Below are 19,301 nucleotides of genomic sequence, written 5' to 3'. Positions count from 1 at the left end.
CCCGTGGTTACATTGGATGCGTCTCCGTGAAGTTTTTTGGTCGTACGTGCTCGGATGTGCACGCAGCAAAATAACAAACAAATGGTATACGCAGGCGGTTACTTGCGCGTTCGTGCACGTACGACAACAAACTGGTTTATGTACAAAACAAACTGGTTTGTTTTTTTAAAACGTGCACATCCGAGCGTTCGATTTTTTTTCCCAATATATTCTGCCCAATATATTTCCGAAAAATTTGAATATTTTTGAATACCAGGTTTAATTTTATTTGGGATATATTAATGATGATGGAGATATTCAAAGATATTCAAAAAATTTCACCGGCTGTCTTAATTCACCAAATGTTTTACATATTCATGTTCTTTTCCTCTTCTAATGGTGCGTTTAGACTTGAGCACGCACAAGCTGAGCATGCGCGCACGGCATTCGTTCGCGCTCTCGGCTCCGTTCAGATTAAAAACTTATTTTTCGATGAATGAAGTGATCCATTTGTGCGCGCACAGCAGAGTTGTGTTGGCGAAAATAATGGACGAACAAGAAATAGTCGAGGCTGCAGTCATTGTTATGCACAGCTTAATTATTAAAAAGGAGAAAAATCGAAAACATCGTCGCTGGTGGCAAACCCAAATTTTTAGAAATCGATATAATTTACTGCAACAACTTAGTGTCTGAGGAGGGCTATGATCAGTTTAAAAACTTTACAAGAATGACCAGGCCCGATTTACCCTTCACTTACCTATTAATAACACCAAAAATTACGAACAAAAGATACAAATTTTAGAATAGCAATTTCATTAATATCCACATATTCAATATTAATTTTATTTACAAGGTCTTGCCATGCGTTTTTTTTTATTTTTTAATAATACAAAGAATGTTTAACATCCCATAATATAGGCAACTTTTCATATTCTTCAATTAATAACAACGAAGATTCATTGATCCACTCCATAATTTTAATAAAGAAAACGGAAACAAAATCACACACGCACGCACGAACGTAATCACACGCACGCAGAACGATACCGACAGGTATGGTAGGCTATTAAGATCGGCAAAAAAAAGGTTTTTTTTTAATTTCACTCAAAATGAGTCATTTGGGTCATAAATGACCTAAATACAAAATATTTTCATGGTGTCTGTCTGTCCGTCTGTAACACGATAACTCAAAAACCGCTAAACCGATTTTAACCAAATTTGGCACAAAAATATTGTGGCACCCGGGAATCTGGCCATTGGTTTTTGATTGGGGTGGGTGGTTGGTAAGGGGGTATGGGAGGGGGTTAAAAATTTTAAAAAGTCGTAACTCCAAAATTACAGTAGCTAGCGAAATGCGTTTTCAATTTAAGATTAGGAATAATATTTGCAAAAAAAATTGTAATAACATCAAAATCAGTTAAAGTCGCAGTTTTTGAGATAAAAAAAAATATCAAGTATTAGCCGCTATACGTGCCTCCCGGCGCCAATTTTTTAATTATAACTTGTATCTCTGCTTGTATGTTCCTACTTGGATATGTTTGAATTGTCTTGTTTAACAAATTACTTAGTGCACAGTCTCCATATTATTATTTTTTGAACTATCTTATAAATGACTTATTGTTGGGCTTCATCCTGTTTTGTTTTATAATTATTTTGTGCTTACTTTATGTTTTATTATATATTTGTTGTTTTTTATTTTTATACATATATTTCTGTTTTGTTTTTATTTTCTATATAACAATTCTGATACATGTAACCATGTCAAATGGAAATGAATGAATAAATCCAGAGCCGAAATATTCTTGAACATGTACTCGTTAATAACAAAATTTCAAACTCTGTTATTATCAAGTTTGATACTTAAATTTGTATTGACAGGGAATCCGGTGTTTAACCATAGTAAATGTTTGTTATTTTTTGAATATAAAATTCAATTGAATTGATTAAAGAGTACTCCCTCAAAACAAAAAGAAATGCAACGAAGTTACAATTAAGGAATAAATAATAAATCAAATTCAATACAAATTTCACTGGTTTGAAACGCCGCGTAGAAGAGTCAAATTGTGACGTCACCTATCAGCATTTGACTGATTAGTTGACAGAGGGCGCGAGCCTCTGAAGAATAATATTATGGCGTATCTAGTTCTCTGCTACCGTATTTACACCATATATCTTAAAATCACGTTAGATTTTTCTATTTTTATTAAGATCGTTAAAAAATACGCTTTTATGTGGGATTATTCTTTATTACCCCAATATTAAATTTACTTTTATATTTTTTACTACTAGAAATTAAAACTTAAATTTTTATAATTAACAAGTTACTGCCATTTTTATCAAAGCACTAAACACTATCAAAGTTGTTCGGATGTTCGGGGCGTTCGAGGGTTCCTGGTTAGATTTCAAATCGTGACACTTTTGATAGGTGATGTCAGAGATTGCAAAAGTGTAAACATGAAATTCTTAATATTGATTTTTTTTTAAATGGGATGAAATTGAAGTAAAATAAAAAATACGGGTGTCAAAACATTGTATGAAGATTAATTATTTGCAACAAAAAACTATGGTTAAACTCCGGATTATGAAATACTCACTTTTCTTATATGCTTCCTGGTGGATCTATCGTCATCGTCACTACTGCTATCATTGGTTCGTTTTATTCTCCTTCTCGTTGGCTTCCTGAACAAAAAAAATCAATAAATCACTCAAAAGATAAAACGTTTTATATAATATTACTTCTGTATTTCATCCTCCTGGTCTGATTCACTGGAGCTCGAAGAACTGCTTGAATTTCTTTTTTTATTAGTTTTATCAACATCACTGCCAGAATCTGATGATGAAACTTTTTTCGTGTTTTTCCTAAATCCAAAAGCAAACAGTGTTAAGCCTGTCACGCACTTGAACGAAGCGCTAGCGATTAATTATTGTATTATAATGCATATCCGCAGACTATCGTTACTTCGCTTTAGTATGTGGATCTACAATCCTCACATATGGATCCCTGGTATGGTGGCCAGCTTTGGAGAAGACAACCAATATTTCCAAGCTTGGAAAGGTACAGAGTGCGTGTGTGTACATTACAGAAGCTTTAAGATCCACGCCCACAGATCCTCTAAATGTGCTCCTCCACCTCCTCCCATTAGATCTTCATATTAAAAATCTGGTCTCTAGTAGTGCAATCAGGCTCAGAGAAACTGGTTGCTGGACGGAGAAACTCTACGATCACAGCAGTATTATTGGAAGATTACCGAAGAATATTATTGTGCTGGACCATCAGACTGGATCTGACACCTATGTTGGAACTTGGCAAGCACTTTCTAGTCAGAATTCTAACCAGAAAGGAGTGGGAGGCTCACAAACTACTGAAAGAATTTGTTATTGCTCTATTTACTAACGGATTCAAGATGGATTCAGGTGTAGGTTAGGGGGTGTTCTCAAAGGGTCTTGACATCGCAGGGTCTTACTGGCTTCCGGATAGATCAAGTGTTTTCCAGGCAGAGATAGAGCGAGGAGCCACCTTATCGGCGGAAAACTGCAATAATCACTGACGGCCAAGCAGCCATGTCAGCGCTGAGCTCGTCTACCATATCCTCCAAAATAGTCAAAAAAACGTACAAGTTATCCTACATGGTAAGTAGGTATGATATTACCTTGCTTTAAGTTCCAGGCCACAGGAACATCGAAGGGAGCGAACGCTCTGATGAACTTGAAGGCGAGGATCGTGCCTTGAGCTAGATTCAAAAAAAGACATTTACTATTTTCTGTCTATGGTGAAGAGTAGATGGAAAACTTTAAGCACCTGCAGGACAGCTTGGCCCAAATACAACCTTAAGAAATCGGGAGAGCTCATAACTAAGTCGCGTAAAGCTTGATTTTCATGCATCCGTTGTCCGACGATACGATGATACGATATTAATTTTATTGGTTGAATTTGAAGGCTTCGATTGGTTAACCTTTTCTAACCAATCGAAGTGTTTAAATTCAACCAATAAAATTAATATCGTATCAACGTGTCGTCGGATAACGGATGCATGAAAATTAAGCTTAAGGATATCGACACGCTTACGGCGGTATGTAGGGGACACTGGCCAATTGGCGAACATGCGGCGAGAATGGGCATCCCTTTTAACGAAGTTTGTCGAAGCTGCAAGGACCCGAAGGAAGGGGAAACGGTTTCCTCGGTGGTTACAGCTTTGTAAATCTTGAAGATGTTTCCGGGAAGAGCATAACGGAAGTCACTCGTTACCTTAATGCCACCGAATAGTTATAAACAGTTAACAGTCCAACTTTTCCATCCCTAGGGATAGGGCTCAGAGTGAGTGGTATCAAAACGACAATTCTGCTAATTGAAGTTCGACAAGCGGTCGCACTCGCCACTTCAACCAACCAACCATTTTACTACATTATAAATACATACAATTAATCCAAGGTTCACCGTGCAGCGCTTCGCAGAGGTGCGCGACAAGTCTCACTTTTAAAACAAAAAATAATAAAAATAAAAAATACCAACTTTTTCTTTTTATCCTTATCTGAACCATCACTACTCTCATTTTTTTCTTCATTTTCTGACTCTGAATCGCTTAAAACCGCCTTTTTCTTCATATTCTTTTTTGCTTTCCTAAAATTTATAAAAACACAAATTACAAATGTTTTCTAAAATTTAATTAATAGAAATTACCTTGATATAGGTAAAACCTCGTCATCGCTGTTGCAGGAAAGAAAAAAATTAAGCGGTTTGTACAAAAAAATCATTAACTTCAAATTTTACCTGACCAATTCTACTAGAGATTTGTCTTTTTTCTTTGAAAACTTCATAAAATCTCTATCACTATCTGACTTGTCATCTTCCCATTTACTTTTCTTTTTTCCATCATCAGACTCCTTATTTATTTATTATATGTTAAATAGATTATTTTTCACAGTTAATGTAACATTACTGAATAAATAAATTAAAAATACTTACTTTTGTTAATACTTCTACATCATCGTCATCATTTTCGTCAGTTGAATTACAATCCTACAAACATAAAATTCTAAATTATCCAAAAAAATCAATAAAAATTACATGCTCATTATGGGTCGTTTTTTTTATTGTGTGGTATATGCGACCAGTAAAATACTATAACTTATAATAATTGCCTGCTTTATTTTATGTCTAAAAAACATAATATATGCTTATAGTTTGTACGAGAGGATCCATGACAGTGACAGATGTGTGTTATTTTAATTCCCAGGTAGATTATATGATCTGTCATTTTTTGGATATCGTCTGTCAAAAGCTTTCCTCACTTGTCGGACAAACTATATCGTAACAGATCTTAATTGTGAATATAGGTAACTTACCAGATTTTTTTTATCATCTTTATTTTTTTTAGAATGACCAGTTTCATCACTGTCTTTGTTCTCTTCAGATTCATCATTCAAAACCTTTTCCTTCTACAATAAAATCAAAATATTTTTTTTTCAGATACATACACAAATTTAATACTCGCCTCATTATCAGGAGTGGTATCAATCATTTTATCACTTTCTGATGTATTTTGAGCGTCCTGCACATCAATTCTTTCAGTATCTGAAGTATGATCAACAACTTCATCAGTATCAACATGAGGAACTTCAACATCAACACTTTCATTATTATCAAGATTTTTCTTAGACTGAGACTTCGTTTTATCAATAACATTTTCATTTTCGGATTCTTTAGATGTATTGTCTTCATGTTCATCATTTTTTTCCATTTCATTATTTTCAGATTCTTCATTGTTATCAACTTCTTTTGACTTTTTTTCTGTTTTCTTATCAGTTACATTTGCTTCAGTATCTGACTCATTATTTGAATTCTTGTCTGCATTTCCTTCATTATCTGTATTTTTATCACTATCAGAATCAGAATCTCTTTTTTCACTAATGTTTGTGTTATCAGATTCACAATTTTTTTCAGTAACATCAGTATTTTTAGCTGAGGTATTGCCAAATTTATGTTTATCAATTATTTTATCGCTACTAGTTTTGGTTTCTTTATTTTCATCTGTGTTATCACCTTTATCAGAATCTTTAGTTGTAGTTTTATCGTTTATTTTTTGACTACTTTCTTCAGATTTATTTTGGGAATCTTCTTTAGTTTGGTTTCCTTCATCTGTGCTATCAGCATCATTATCAGAATCTTTAGTTATATTTTTTCTTGATTTTTTATTAATTTTATTTTTATCTTTTATTTTTTCTCCGCCGTTTTTAGTTTTATTTTTTGAATCATCTTTAGTTTTGTTTATTCCTTCATTTTCCTCTGTGTTATCATCATTATCAGAGTATTTAGTTACACTTTTCTTTGATTTTTTTTCTTTTTTATCTTTCTTAATATCATTTTCACTGTCAGAATATTCACTGTTTTTAGTTTTATTATTTTTCGATTTAAGATTAATTGTTTCAGTGTCCTCATCACTACTAGTTGATTTCTTTGATCTATTCTTATGTTTCTTCTTTTTGGATTTTTTATTTTCAACTTCACTATCTGAACTTTCAGATACTTTATCTTTTTGATAATTTCTATTTAATTTCAGGGTTAATTTTATACCGTTTTTTTCAGTTTTTGATAAACTAAAATAAGAATTATCATTAAAAATATAATAAGGAGATAAAAAATATAAAATACTAACTCATTTTTATATCTGTCTATTAATTCTTGACACGTATAAGAAGGCAATTTTATAGAAAGTTTGCGTTTAAAATCAAGTTCTGTAGTATCCAGTTTAGTTTTTTTCGTATTTTGTATGCTTTTTCCTTTTAAACTCTCCTGATCCGAATCAGCAGAATGATCAGATGAACTACTACTATTTTTAGTTCTTTTTCTTTTCTTAACAGGACTTCTTATATTTGTCTCTTCATCTGATGAATTATCTATGTTGATAACTGCATTAAAATTATTTAGAAAATATAAAATAAAAAAAGAACTGTCATACCATCTTTAACTTGTCTATGGTGACTCCTAATCTTATCAAAGAGCGCTTTGTGCTTAGACTGCTTTGATTTTGAAGCTCTAAATTCATATCTCTCTTTATGCTTATTTCTTTCATCAGGCGAACTATCACTTTCTTCGTTATTTTTTCTGCGCCTCAGGCTTCTTCCTTCTTCTTTATGACTTCTGGATTTCCTTTTCTTGCTGGATATGCTTTTATTTTCTTTTGAATCTTAGATATATAAAAATTTATTATGATTTTTAAATACGGAGGTCACATATTGGCAATAGGCCTTGAAGGCAGGGTAGGTGACTGATGTTTGCTCTGTAACAAAACTTGAAGAATGCCTACCGTTAATCCTGGTCCCTCGTTCACGTAGACTTTAATCGCTTGACCTCTGGGTATATGGAGTACAATTTGTAAATAATACGTATATGGCGTACAATGGGTGTGCTGATGACTGGAAAACCTTGTACTCCTAGTAAGGGGGTTGGAGCAGAGGCCTAGCAAGTCACTCTCCATAAAATCACAAAACTGCTAGAAACACCAAAAACGAGCCTCGGAAAACGAATAGGAAACACGTAAAATGACAAATGGAAATGAAAAGGACTATGAGAATAGGAACGTGGAACGTACGTGGGACCTCAAACAAAATATCAGAAATACCTATTTCAATATACAAAAGACTATAATCTAGATATACTTATACTAAACGAAACCAAAAAGAAAGGAAATGAAGATTTAGACAACTATGTTCATCTATCGATAAAGCACAATATGCAGCAAGCGGGGTATGAATACTAATTAAAAAGCACTTAAATTTTGTAAAGAATTTCCAGTACATATCAGAGAGAATAATATCTGTAGAAATTACATTATATGTGCATAATATGATTATAATTGATAATTGGGGTGTAAGCTCCTTATGTCTCCTTAGATAATAATATTAAAGACGATTTTTACGAGGTACACGATCTTACTCATGTGGTATCTAGTATTCAAACAAATTACAATATAATCATAGCAGGGAAGTTATTAATTAATAATTGAATGGCTCCGCCGCATAATGTTGTAAGCGACATTTATTTATTTTTGTCAGAAATCGAAAAAAAAAACTTTTTTTTTGCACATGCTGGTGACAGCCTTTTCGCGCGCTTTAGTTATTTTGTCATTCAATGCTACCAATCGTGAAATATCGAAGGGGGGAATATTCCTAAAATAGCTTGTGTTGTTTACAACGTTTTTGCCGCAAAATCTCCGATTTGAAAAATGTGGTGCTTACAACGTTGTTCGGCGGACCCATTCAATTACATAACTTACCTATTAAGAGAAAAAATAGAAAAAATTCAAATAAAATAAAAATTAAGATAACAATATAAAAATGCAAATAAAGAGAAAAAGCGGTTAAAGAAATCAAAGATGGAAGAGCATCCGGACTCATAGATATTGTAATTGAAATGATCAAGAGTGGATAACACTATATGAGAGAATTAAAGGCTTGTTTAATTATTGTTTACAACAGAGAAAGACACCGAGTGAGTGAAAAATTGGATATATTTCATTTCTGCATAAGAAAGGAAACAGAAATGATCCAAATAATTACAGGTGTATCACGGCTACTTTCTCGAGACGCTGGGGACAAAACAGAATAAAGGATGATTCACGGTACACCGTGACGGGCCGGAGCCGTGCGACGGTGAAGGCACGGCCAAACATTGTCAAATGTTATTTATACTTATACATTCATGCTAAGCCGAGCACGGTCCGAGCTTCACCGGAACGCGTCCGTGCCCCGTCCAAGAAATGTCGGTGTACATTGTTCCTCGGATCCGCTACGTTCCGGCCCCGTTGCGGCAAACATAAATGAGCCGCCGCGGCTAAATACTTCGTTCGTCTACGGGCCTATAGCGACTGTTTTCAAGCAGTGTTGCCGCACCCAACTTTTAGCGCGTACCACATTATAAACTAAAAATGTACCACTTTGGTACAATTTTTTAAAGCACAACAAAATACATCTGCAAATGACTTTAACCGATTTGGTCGTTGTGAATTTCTTCATAAATTTCTACATAAAAAAACTTCCTGGAGAAAGATACAAATCGAGACGAAAAACATGAAATAGAAATTCAGAAAACCCAATTATAAGTATGTATAGATTGAAGAAATGTAAGTAATTCTAATACTACACACAATACTTGGAAAACTTAAATTTTATTAAAAAAAAACTCAAATATAGAAGCATGTTAGAAACAGCAAATTTTTAAGTTTTTTCTTCGGGTTATTTAATATAGGAAACCCTATAGACATTACAACGTTTATAATACGTCGTTAATTAATGCGGATTGTCTCCGAATGGTATCGGTAAGCGCGTTTAATGCAATATCAACAACGATAATTATTAAATATCTATTCATTTTCGGTGCGCGTGGGAAATAATTATTGTACCGAATCATCCTGGATTTGAAAATGTAGTACCACTGTACCAAATAGAATTAAAAGTATCAAATTTGGTACAAATGTACCACTGCGGCAACACTGTTTTCTAGAATATAATCGGCACGGACATGATCCCCGTTGTCCACTCGGTGTTGCATATATTGAAGGCCCGGACGTGGCTCGGTGTCTACTTTACGGAACGTGCCCGGCTCGGGTACGGTCCGGTGTACCGTAAATAATCCTTAAGGCCTGAAGTTGGAAACTCTTATCCAAAGATCAGAATTACTCCAGGTCGGTTATATACTGACAACAGCCGAAAAAAAAATAAAGAAATCCAGATTACATTTTGTTGATATAAACAAAGCGTATGATAATGTCCCGAGAAATAAGTTATGGATGGCATTAGAAACTATTGGGGTTAGCCAACATCTAACAGAAATTATCAAGGAACTGTACACCGCTAAGATCAGTTATATAAAACAAGAAAAGATACTCTCGGAACCTATATATACAACGAAAAGTCGAGAAAGGTTGTCGCGTATCCCTTCTTTTATTTGATATTTACGTGGAGATAGCTCTTAAGGGGTGGAAGAGATCACGTCAAAGAATGGGAATTCCAATTAATGAGGAATATCTTCTGACACTTAGACCGTGCGCCCACAGGTCGTTTCGAAGTCGAAGAGGAAGCGTCTCGAACTTGGAACGAACCTCCCTCCGCTCTACTTCCTACGTAAATAATAGTAGGCCCACGAACGAGTTGCACTACGGGTTGTATACTAACTCCACGCTACCTTCGTAGGTAAATAATAGCAAAAATAGTATCAATCACTTCGACTCCGCGTCGACCGCCAAACGACCCGTTCGTGGACTTACTATTATTTACGTAGGCAGTAGAGTGGAGATTAGCTCCTGGTTCGAGACAACCCGTATGCTGACGCACTTAATTTTGCAGACGATCGAGCAGTATTTGCTCAAGATTCCTTTGACATGGGGTTTATGCTCAGTAGACTATATCTCGACTATATATCGAGCTATTCACTGAGTATCAGAAATGGTGTCTGGAAGTCAGTTAAAAAAAAACATAATAGTAGAGGGAGATGACCGATTCTGCATCAAGAGCAAGGAGCAGGAAGTGACGTCAAGCGTAAAAATCAGCTAAGAACATGTAAAATAGGCTAATAAACAAGAATAAACAGAAAACAACCGCTTTAAAACAGAAATAAACGGGGCTGAACAAAAAATGAACAGGTCTGTTGTTTTAAGCTAAAAAGCGATTCAAAGCAGTTCAAAAGCGGTTGTTTTCTGTTTAAACCTGTTTATTCTTGTTTATTAGCCTATTTTACATGTTCTTATCTGATTTTTACGCTTGACGTCACTTCCTGCTCATTGCTCCTGATGCAGATGCCCTCTACTCAGACTACTTGGTATTAAATTCCGACGCCAAATTTGATATTCTATTTGACGACAAGGCAGAAATATAGATAGACACATATGTAAGTAAGGGTAATAGTTATAGTCGATAAAAGTGGAATCGGTGGGACAGAAATACTCAATTCAATCTAATGGGACAAACATATTCATATTAAGAACAAAAGACATATTGGTCAAACAATGGTAGCCTCATTTTTTTGCTATGGGAGTGAGATATGGACCCAAAAGAAGAATACAAATGGAGAAATTGGCTGTAGAGTTGGAGTATGATTTATGTAGAAGCGCTAGAGTGAGCTAAAATGTGAAAAACGGGAAAATTAGAAACCGAACATCAGCATAAGAAACAATAATACAGCGAATATAAAAAGGGGTTTGAGATGGTTTGGTCACAAGGTTTCCCTACGTCCAGATTTATCCGGATATGCCCGTATTTTTAGAAGCGTAGGGGGCGGTCCGGCCCGGATTTGGAAAAGCGTCCGGGAAACCTGACAGCAAAACAATTTAACCCAGTAAAATATTTTAGTTACACTTGAATTAATTTATCAGTTACTTTGTTGAATATTTTTTAGGCTCTACGACATACAAAAATACTAAATTAAACAAAAAAATAATATGGTTCTTGGTTCTGATTAGAATAAAAAACATGCCACCGTCAAATTCAATCTTTCAATGTCAAATTGACTTTATTGTTGCCAAAAATAATTTTAAAATAATATTTTTTTTAATGTCATATTGACTTGCTAAATAAAATATAAATGTAAATATGAATAACACAACTAAAAAAAATAGTTTATGTATGGTATTATCACCGCAAATGTCGTGATATTATGAAGAAAAAGTCTACAGGTTGTAAAGGATTGGTTTTCTGTACATTTTCCAAATATGCCAGACCAGTTAATGAAGACTATAAATTAAGAGAAGAATTCCAACACAAACAGTTATTCAAGACTGTAGATATAAAAACAGTATTAATACTGATGACGATCATGGAGAAATAATAAATGAAAATTAATTAAATATTCTGTTACAAGGGGAATATGGAAACCAAGTAAGTACCTACCAGAATACTTGGAGAAATAGTTGAAAAACATTGTACCACCACTTGGCGAATTTGAAGAAGCATAATATAATATTCAGAACACCAAGAATTATTGGACAGGGGTGAAGAACATAGGCCAAATTTTATCCATTTTTTTCAAGTATTAAGAAGTACTTAATTTTGTGAATTGTTTAGTGATTAATAAATAAATTTTCTTTCGAAGCAGTGTGTTTACTTATTTCCGAAATATATTTAATTTTTGCTGATAACGGTATATGGAATTTTTAGACTTTGAAAAAGACATACTGTCGGAATATTAGTCAAATGAATGTTTTAACATTAAATTTTAACAATTTTTTGAACTACCCTGACCTCAAGTACTCAACCTAGTAGTTGACCTCATATATTTTTAAATATAGGAAAAACAGAAAGAAAATCTTACCAGAATCACTGTCAACTTCATTTTGAGAAGATATTTTACGCATAGCACTTTTCAGGGGGCTTTGATCTTTCTCTTTAGGGTGCTTCTTTGGTGTCTCTTCATCAGAACTAGATAAAATAATAACCGAACTATCAAAAGTCACCGATTTTTTGGGTTTTGGAGAAATAACATCAAGAGGTGTCTTACTGGGAGCTAGAAGTTTACTAATGTCAACGAGTTTTATTACAGGCCTCTTATTTTCTTCTTCATTTACATCATTATCGGTATTTGCTGTATTATTCTGAACTATAAAAAATAAAGGAATAAAAAATACAAAGTAATTATTTTTTTACTTACCTTCTACATTGTCTCTGTGACTAGTTACCAATACTTCATTACTTTTTAAAGCTTCAGGGGCTGTTTCTTCTTGTACATGATTTTCTTCACTGTTACTATTTTTGTTATCGTCATCAATAATATTTGATTTATTGGGTTGAATTTCTTCTGATACTGACTTGGAACCTAAAAGTCTATCAACAACTTTTTTATGTTGAGGTTTCAATGGAGATCCTTCAATAACATCAGAATCAGATACAGGATCTTCATTTTCACTACTTGTGTTGTTGTGAACTACATTATTTATATTATTAGATAAAGATTCTTGAGTTTCAGTACTATTTCCTTGATCTGTTTGGGAATTAACAACTTCAATCCTTGAACTGGTATCATTTAAATCCCCATCAGAATTATCACTAGTTTTAGCATTTTTATATGCTTTATTAAGTTTTTCATTTATGTTGTAGATTTTTAAAGAGCACTCGTTAGCGATATTATCAATTTGTTTTAATAATTCCTGTTTCTTTTCCAAACCTAATTTATTAATAACGAATTCTACATTATCAATATCTTTTAAGGTATCCAAAACCTTTTGAAAATGATTAATAACAACCAATATCTTTTCTACATCGGCGTCATCAGACATAATGCTAAAAAATACTGAATTTAGAAAAACGAGCAAATTGAACAGAATACATAAACAAAGCCAAAGCAAAGTTAAGAAATTTTTCCCGCGCTTCACAACATATACATTTTTAAAAGCACACCATTGTAATATCAAATTATTGTATAATGTAAAAACGAAATATGTAGGAATTTACCTGCTTTAATCCTTATAAGATTAGTAAAAATAAATATTAATTAATTTGTATAGGTACACCGTAGGGTCGACATTTTCAGAATTTCCTGGATTTTGACATTTGATATGACATTGAGAGAAACCGTTATAATGACCAACATATAAAACACAAAACATAAAAAAATTAAAATTACTGCTTCTCCTTCTTCTTCTGTCTTCTCAAACTCTCCTTTTCAGGAGAGAGTTCTCTTCAGGAGAGAGTTTCAGGAGAGAGTTCTCAGGAGAGACTCTTTGCCCTGGTCTTATGCCAAGATTTTATATTTTCATGTAAATGCTACTTAATTACTTAATACCGTTTGTGTATAACTGGTTGTCTAAGTCGTAACTAAAAATTTGACAAGATTTGGCCTGTTTGGTCTGTTTGGCTAAACTTTTTTATCCTAATTTATTTAGCAGCTGTCAAATTTATTTACTTATTTAAATCTCAGATCTCAGTACAGTCTCTGATATTAATAGTTAATAAAATGGATAAACAACAAACAGAAATTGAAAGTAAATATCAGAAACTTGCCGCGGAATATTCAAAAGTAATTCGAAAATATGAAATAATTATTTAAGTTAATTAAGATTTATTTTTAAACTATTTTGTAGGTACGTTCTCAAGCTACAGTATTAAAGAAAGCTGTTTTGGATGAACAAGCAAAAAATTCGCAGCTAACTGAAATTATTCGAAATGGCGAACAAACAATTAGAAAAAGAGATCAAGAAATGGAAAGTCTCACATTTCGTAATGAGCAGGTATGTTGGATAATGTAGAAAAAAACTTACTTATTTTGCATTTTCTAGTTGACCAAAAGAATATCAGTGTTACAACAAGAATTACAAATAAGTAGTCGTAGTAAGAAAGGAAAGCAAAAGAATGTAGATACAACACAAGTGCACGATTTCAGTGTTTTAGACGAAGAATTTCAAAAGAAAATTCTAGAGAACGCTAATCTTTTAAGCAGTGTAGGTGGAGTAAATTTCTTTATTTTGGTATAGTAACACTTATTTTTTGGTAGATATCAGACAAGGATTTAGAAATTACAAGTTTTAAAGAAAAAATTATCTGGCTGGAAGAAAAACTGTTAAGTTTACAAAAAGAGTTGACTAGCAGTGATGATAGACACAAAGATAAATTGGAAAAATTACAAAAAGATAAAGAAACTTTAGTTGAAAAAATTAAGGAGTTTATAAAACAACAAGATTGTAAGGAGAATGATGATTATAATTTTTGGAAATCTGAAGCAGAAAAATGGAAGAGTGAATGTGAATTATTACGATGCAAACCTAATACAAATGAACGTCTGTCAGAGTATTATGAATCTCAATTAAGAGATACTTTGGAATCAAAAGCAGTGGTATTTGCTGAAACCAAATCACTTTTTGCAGAGAACCAAGCTTTAAAATCAAGGTATATTGTTTTTCTTTTCTTTGTATATTTATTTTTACTTTAACAAATTTGACATTACTAATTCCTCTATTTTAATTTTCAGATTGGAAAATTTTATTTCTGAGCATACAGAACTTCAAAAAAAACTAGAAATTAGTTATGAAGAACTTGTAACAACTAATGAAAATTATAAGAGTCAATTAGATGCCATGACTGAACATTTTGCGACACAGAATGAAAAAATCACTCAACAATGCGATGAAATTCAAATACTAAAACATAAACTTGCAAGTAAGAAGTAGTGTTGACAATATAAGAAATGAAAGAAAAAAAATCTAAAGTTTATTAAGTTTGGACCAGTGTAAAATCTTTCACATTCCAAATATTTAAGGTTTGCTTCTAACAATACCTTAAGGACTAATTTTAAATTTAGTTTTGTTAATTTATTGTAAGAGCTTTTAGAGTTGTTTCTAGTAAAAATATAAAAAATATATTCAAAAATTGTAAAGAAATATTTTGTGATATTCAAATTAAGTATTGTACTTTATATTAATTATTATTCCCTAATCTGTTTTAGGGTTTGCTTCTTTTTAATGTATATATTAACTTTCAATATATTATAAGCAATATACAGATAATGTGAAGAAATATATATGCCCCCTTTTTTAAATAACACAAACTTCTTAAATAAATATAATCTATATAAATTTTTGGTTTTAAGTCATTACAGAAAAAATATACATGCTTAACATTAAACTAGATCAATTATATACAGGATTTTATAGTAATATTTTATATGTCTTCTATTTTAATCTAATTTTACAGCAAATGATGCTCCACATGAGCATCCTTGTTCAGCTAAAGGATTGTTTAATACTTTAAAAGAAGACCTTATTAATTCTTCTTGGTAATCTATTGTTGATCCTTTCACATACTCTAAAGATGTCTCGTCTATCACAACTTGAGCCCCATTTTTCTTGAATATCCTAAAACAATATTGTAATACAAACAACTACTTTCATTTTAACTTACTTATCGTCTTCATTCAACTTTGTGTCAAGATCAAATTTATATTGAAACCCTGAGCATCCTCCTCCTTCTACAGACACTCTCAAAAACGTTTTGGGACTCTCTTTAGTTATATTATTTAGTCTCTGGGCACATCTTTCAGTTAATATTAATTCGGATTTGACATTTTCTAAAGGTTTTACAGTAGCATTTATATAGCGAATCTGATCAATTTTAAACAATTTCTTGGCTATCTGAAAATATAAACGATTAGTTTTCAACATTTTATTCTTTAATAACAATAAATTTTGTAAATTTTTGGGGTTAAAAAAACTGTCACCTTCTTCTTTTTATAATCATAAGCTTTCATGATGATACAAAGAATACAAGGTATGTTATGGCACAGGTTGGTCACTACGTCACAGGTGATAAACGACACCATTGGTAGGAAAGCTCCGCGCGCCAATTTGAAATTGTCAAACAGAAGACACAATAAATGTGAAAATAATTGTTCAAATGTCAAGCTCGATGATTTGACATAACTTTTGGGGTTATATCCTAATTCTTCCTGAACTTGCGGATTTCCATACATCGAAATACAAAATAAGATATTATTTATTAGTAGACAAATACCAGAATATAGAAGGCCAAACCAAACTCTAGGAAATAACTTTAAAATACATTATTTTTTCAAAAAACGTTTAGATCTATAAATTACAATAATAATCTCATCACATCTGTCAGTGAAATGAGTCAAAAAACTTGAAAAAAACATAGGTTACCGTCAATTTATAAGTTTTCAAATGGTTTTCAATTTCAAATACTCGACGCCCATTGGTCGTGACGAAATCGACTTCCTCGACAAAATACGGCACGTTTTTTTTGGGCCATTCGAATATCCTTATTCTATATATCCTTGCTCTGGACATAACGATTTTAGTTTCTCTATGTCTCTGGGTTCAAGTTACTTCATAAAAAGTACGGTTATATATTCTTAACCTCTATCTCTGTTAAAAAATACTGAGGAAAAAAAATCACGTTTTATCTTATTATTTAAAACAGTGATTTCAAATTTTATTAAAAATGGTCGAGCAACAGCGCCAGCGGATCGAACAAGAAATGACCAAAATGATTAACGAATTAGACTTGCAATATTTGAGAAAAATGCAGGTACAAATATAGCCACCTTTAATCGATTTAATTACGCATAAAGAACCAATATTTTTAGGCAGATATGCATAGATGTGCGGCGACATGTTGTGATAATAAGGTAGTTTCTTTAGAAGGAGTTCAAAAATGCGTAGAAAACTGTTCAGTATCATTATCTTGGGCTCAAAATTATGTTCAAAGAGAGCTTGAGGGTTTGCAGAATAAACTACAGAGATGCGTTATGGATTGTAATGATGAGGTTAAAGTCAAAATAGGTCCTAATCCTAAAGAGTCAGAGGTAAGATTACAGCAAAAAGAAAATGGAAAAAACAACTTTTGTTTTATAGATGGATAAATTTGCAAAAATTTTTGAAGACTGCGCAACAAAATGTGTAGACAAACAAATCAACTACATGCCATCTTTACTTAAAAGAATTAAAGCAGATCTATCAAAAGGTAACAACAGTTAATGAAGAAAAATCGATCTCCTTATAATTGTGATAATTTTCCAATTTGTTCCTGGTTTTTGGAATTTTGTTAGAACTATTTTTTAATACATAGAGTACATAAGTAGTTAAGCATGTTTAATAGCTATTGTTTTTTAACAAATTATTATAAAAGTAACTTTCAGATTATATTTTATAAAATGTTTATATTTTTTATAGAGCTACAATATTACAACCTAACAAACCTCTCCCCGACCATTTTTTAGGTATAAGAGTCACTGTTAAAAATCTTTCTCCTCTTTTTAGCTTAATATTGATCTGATTTCCCTCTGAATGCTGTACTACTGTTGCTATATCTGTTATAGTTTTGAAATTTGTGGAGTTTACTGAACCAAATTCGATCACCTCATCATTAACAAGAATTCCCTGAAAAATTATATTTTAGTAAAAACTCATTTGGTGAATAGAATACAGCATAGAATAATTACAGCATAGTCAGCTGGGGATCCTTGACTAACTATTGTAACTTTTGCAAATGGATCTTTGTGTATAACAATATTTCTCTGACTTGTATCTAATGGTTGAGTATCCATTCCACTCTGTGAGGAAGAAGCCGTGTAATAACCATGTAGTCCATTCTCTATTTGTTTCATAAGAGCCTTGTGATCATTTTGTAAACCTTATAAAAAACGGGTAAAAAATTAACAAAAAACTTCATTATGCTTACATATTATTCGGTGCCTAGCATGTCTCACTTGATAGACATCAATCGAATTAATAGGATAACCTTCGTTGTCCACAAGGGGATCATTCATTCCGACTCCATTCTTAAAATAAAAGAATTAGACTTTTTTATTTGAAACTTCACAAAAAATTACTTGTGTCAAAATACCAGTTAATTCTTTAATTTCGTTTTCTATATTTTCTTTTTGTTTCACTAGTTGAAGTACATGATCTCGTATCGTTCCTTGGTCAGGTTGATCGTCTTTCATTTTTTTCAGTTTTTATTTAAATAAATAATGTGGACTTTGTTTAGAAATGTTTACTGATAATTATACCATAAATTATACTAAATCTTCTGTCAACGTCAACCACAACGTCAACCGTGAGGTTAGTGTCAGTTAGTGCTGGGCGATGTTTATCGATGTTTTAAAAACATCGATGTTTTGTTACCAGTGTCGAAAGCTAAAAAATACAAGGACTAATAACACCCAAGACCAAATTATTGTTACCCGATTGCAGGGTTCGGAAAACTACATGTTACTTTCAAAAACTACATAAACTGCATTACATGTAGTTAATGTAGTTTATGTAGAGGGTGTAGTTTATGTAACGTATGTATGTAACTTTCAAATATCAAAGGTTTGAGGTGAGGTTATAATAAGTTGAAGCTTTAAAAACACATAATGTATTTAAGAAAACAGAAGAAATATGGCGTTAAATATAATATTTACATCATATTATCTCTATTACACCTCATACAAAGGAAAATTATTCATAATATCAATACATAGTTTATTAACGTAGTTTTCATGTAGTTAATGAACGGGAAAAAACGTAGTTTTTGAAGAAAAACTACACGTAGTTAATCAGGCAAATTACGTCTTAATTAACTACTTCCGAACCCTGCCTGATTGTTACCATACCTTCAAACAGTGCCGTGGCACATATTTTTCTTAGAACAGTAATAATACACACTCTATGATTAATTTTAAATTCTCAGATTTATCTTGATAGATCTTGATAACTATTATACATATATAGGGTGATTCACGGCGTTGGTACGTTAGACGTTAATGGAGAAATTTGCATTTTACATAAAGATACATAAGAGCATCTGCTCCATCTATCTTAAACGGCCCATACATTATC

At 32.4% G+C, this 19,301-nt stretch overlaps 5 protein-coding genes across 7 annotated transcripts in view; 2 read left to right on the top strand and 3 right to left on the bottom strand.

Annotated features, from left to right (window-relative positions):
• The window catches only part of LOC115874048 (transcriptional regulator ATRX homolog), a 28,243-nt gene extending 14,488 nt beyond the window's left edge, over window positions 1-13,755 (bottom strand). The window contains exons 1-13 of one of the 2 annotated variants that reach the window (XM_030889094.1): window positions 13,417-13,755; window positions 12,617-13,245; window positions 12,281-12,565; window positions 6,936-7,163; window positions 6,633-6,885; window positions 5,472-6,573; window positions 5,323-5,415; window positions 4,943-4,996; window positions 4,748-4,860; window positions 4,658-4,684; window positions 4,490-4,597; window positions 2,716-2,838; window positions 2,574-2,658 (exon numbers count right to left, since the gene is read on the bottom strand). In XM_030889094.1, the coding sequence (XP_030744954.1) occupies window positions 2,574-2,658; window positions 2,716-2,838; window positions 4,490-4,597; window positions 4,658-4,684; window positions 4,748-4,860; window positions 4,943-4,996; window positions 5,323-5,415; window positions 5,472-6,573; window positions 6,633-6,885; window positions 6,936-7,163; window positions 12,281-12,565; window positions 12,617-13,241 (3,096 nt within the window). In that variant the 5' untranslated portion in view covers window positions 13,242-13,245; window positions 13,417-13,755. The remainder of the gene's footprint in view (window positions 1-2,573; window positions 2,659-2,715; window positions 2,839-4,489; window positions 4,598-4,657; window positions 4,685-4,747; window positions 4,861-4,942; window positions 4,997-5,322; window positions 5,416-5,471; window positions 6,574-6,632; window positions 6,886-6,935; window positions 7,164-12,280; window positions 12,566-12,616; window positions 13,246-13,416) is intronic. The other variant, XM_030889095.1, reaches the window with a different exon arrangement.
• A 72-nt stretch (window positions 13,756-13,827) lies between these two features.
• LOC115874053 (protein phosphatase 1 regulatory subunit 21) lies at window positions 13,828-15,476 on the top strand. Of its 2 annotated transcripts, none has more exons than XM_030889102.1 (5): window positions 13,828-13,981; window positions 14,046-14,192; window positions 14,241-14,402; window positions 14,456-14,847; window positions 14,930-15,476. In XM_030889102.1, the coding sequence occupies exons 1-5, from the start codon at window positions 13,919-13,921 to the stop codon at window positions 15,126-15,128; spliced, it is 963 nt and encodes a 320-aa protein (XP_030744962.1). In that variant the 5' UTR covers window positions 13,828-13,918; the 3' UTR covers window positions 15,129-15,476. The 2 variants fall into 2 exon arrangements, with proteins under 2 accessions (XP_030744962.1, XP_030744963.1); XM_030889103.1 differs by having other exon boundaries at window positions 13,833-13,981; window positions 14,046-14,181.
• A 33-nt stretch (window positions 15,477-15,509) lies between these two features.
• LOC115874056 (iron-sulfur cluster assembly 2 homolog, mitochondrial) lies at window positions 15,510-16,149 on the bottom strand. The gene is made up of 2 exons (XM_030889107.1): window positions 15,859-16,149; window positions 15,510-15,812 (listed from the first exon to the last, which is right to left on the bottom strand). Exons 1-2 carry the CDS (start codon window positions 16,116-16,118, stop codon window positions 15,635-15,637), a joined length of 438 nt encoding a protein of 145 aa, XP_030744967.1. The 5' UTR covers window positions 16,119-16,149; the 3' UTR covers window positions 15,510-15,634.
• A 507-nt stretch (window positions 16,150-16,656) lies between these two features.
• LOC115874047 (protein FAM136A-like) lies at window positions 16,657-17,634 on the top strand. The gene is made up of 3 exons (XM_030889093.1): window positions 16,657-17,004; window positions 17,063-17,281; window positions 17,331-17,634. Exons 1-3 carry the CDS (start codon window positions 16,918-16,920, stop codon window positions 17,451-17,453), a joined length of 429 nt encoding a protein of 142 aa, XP_030744953.1. The 5' UTR covers window positions 16,657-16,917; the 3' UTR covers window positions 17,454-17,634.
• LOC115874046 (26S proteasome non-ATPase regulatory subunit 9) lies at window positions 17,551-18,539 on the bottom strand. The gene is made up of 4 exons (XM_030889092.1): window positions 18,308-18,539; window positions 18,157-18,256; window positions 17,918-18,108; window positions 17,551-17,855 (listed from the first exon to the last, which is right to left on the bottom strand). The coding sequence occupies exons 1-4, from the start codon at window positions 18,419-18,421 to the stop codon at window positions 17,643-17,645; spliced, it is 618 nt and encodes a 205-aa protein (XP_030744952.1). The 5' UTR covers window positions 18,422-18,539; the 3' UTR covers window positions 17,551-17,642.
• Window positions 18,540-19,301: the final 762 nt, after the last annotated feature.

This window comes from Sitophilus oryzae, unplaced genomic scaffold, assembly GCF_002938485.1.
Source record: "Sitophilus oryzae breed Bouriz unplaced genomic scaffold, Soryzae_2.0 scaffold_1218_pilon_pilon, whole genome shotgun sequence".
NCBI lineage: Eukaryota > Metazoa > Arthropoda > Insecta > Coleoptera > Curculionidae > Sitophilus > Sitophilus oryzae.
Note: the sequence above shows the minus strand (reverse complement) of the source record. Positions and strands in the feature narration are given on the sequence as shown.

What these genes read in the sequence shown, in the direction of transcription:
- LOC115874053 (XM_030889102.1), top strand. Translation starts at nt 13,919, where the DNA reads ATGGATAAACAACAAACAGAAATTGAAAGTAAATATCAGAAACTTGCC. An exon ending in TTGCCGCGGAATATTCAAAA is followed by an intron (nt 13,982 to 14,045) that starts GTAATTCGAAAA and finishes ACTATTTTGTAG; the next exon opens with GTACGTTCTCAAGCTACAGT. An exon ending in ACGCTAATCTTTTAAGCAGT is followed by an intron (nt 14,403 to 14,455) that starts GTAGGTGGAGTA and finishes ATTTTTTGGTAG; the next exon opens with ATATCAGACAAGGATTTAGA.
- LOC115874056 (XM_030889107.1), bottom strand. Translation starts at nt 16,118, where the DNA reads ATGTTGAAAACTAATCGTTTATATTTTCAGATAGCCAAGAAATTGTTT. An exon ending in AAGTTGAATGAAGACGATAA is followed by an intron (nt 15,813 to 15,858) that starts GTAAGTTAAAAT and finishes ATATTGTTTTAG; the next exon opens with GATATTCAAGAAAAATGGGG.
- LOC115874047 (XM_030889093.1), top strand. Translation starts at nt 16,918, where the DNA reads ATGGTCGAGCAACAGCGCCAGCGGATCGAACAAGAAATGACCAAAATG. An exon ending in AATATTTGAGAAAAATGCAG is followed by an intron (nt 17,005 to 17,062) that starts GTACAAATATAG and finishes CAATATTTTTAG; the next exon opens with GCAGATATGCATAGATGTGC. An exon ending in CTAATCCTAAAGAGTCAGAG is followed by an intron (nt 17,282 to 17,330) that starts GTAAGATTACAG and finishes TTTGTTTTATAG; the next exon opens with ATGGATAAATTTGCAAAAAT.
- LOC115874046 (XM_030889092.1), bottom strand. Translation starts at nt 18,421, where the DNA reads ATGAAAGACGATCAACCTGACCAAGGAACGATACGAGATCATGTACTT. An exon ending in TGCTAGGCACCGAATAATAT is followed by an intron (nt 18,109 to 18,156) that starts GTAAGCATAATG and finishes GTTTTTTATAAG; the next exon opens with GTTTACAAAATGATCACAAG. An exon ending in GATCCCCAGCTGACTATGCT is followed by an intron (nt 17,856 to 17,917) that starts GTAATTATTCTA and finishes ATAATTTTTCAG; the next exon opens with GGAATTCTTGTTAATGATGA.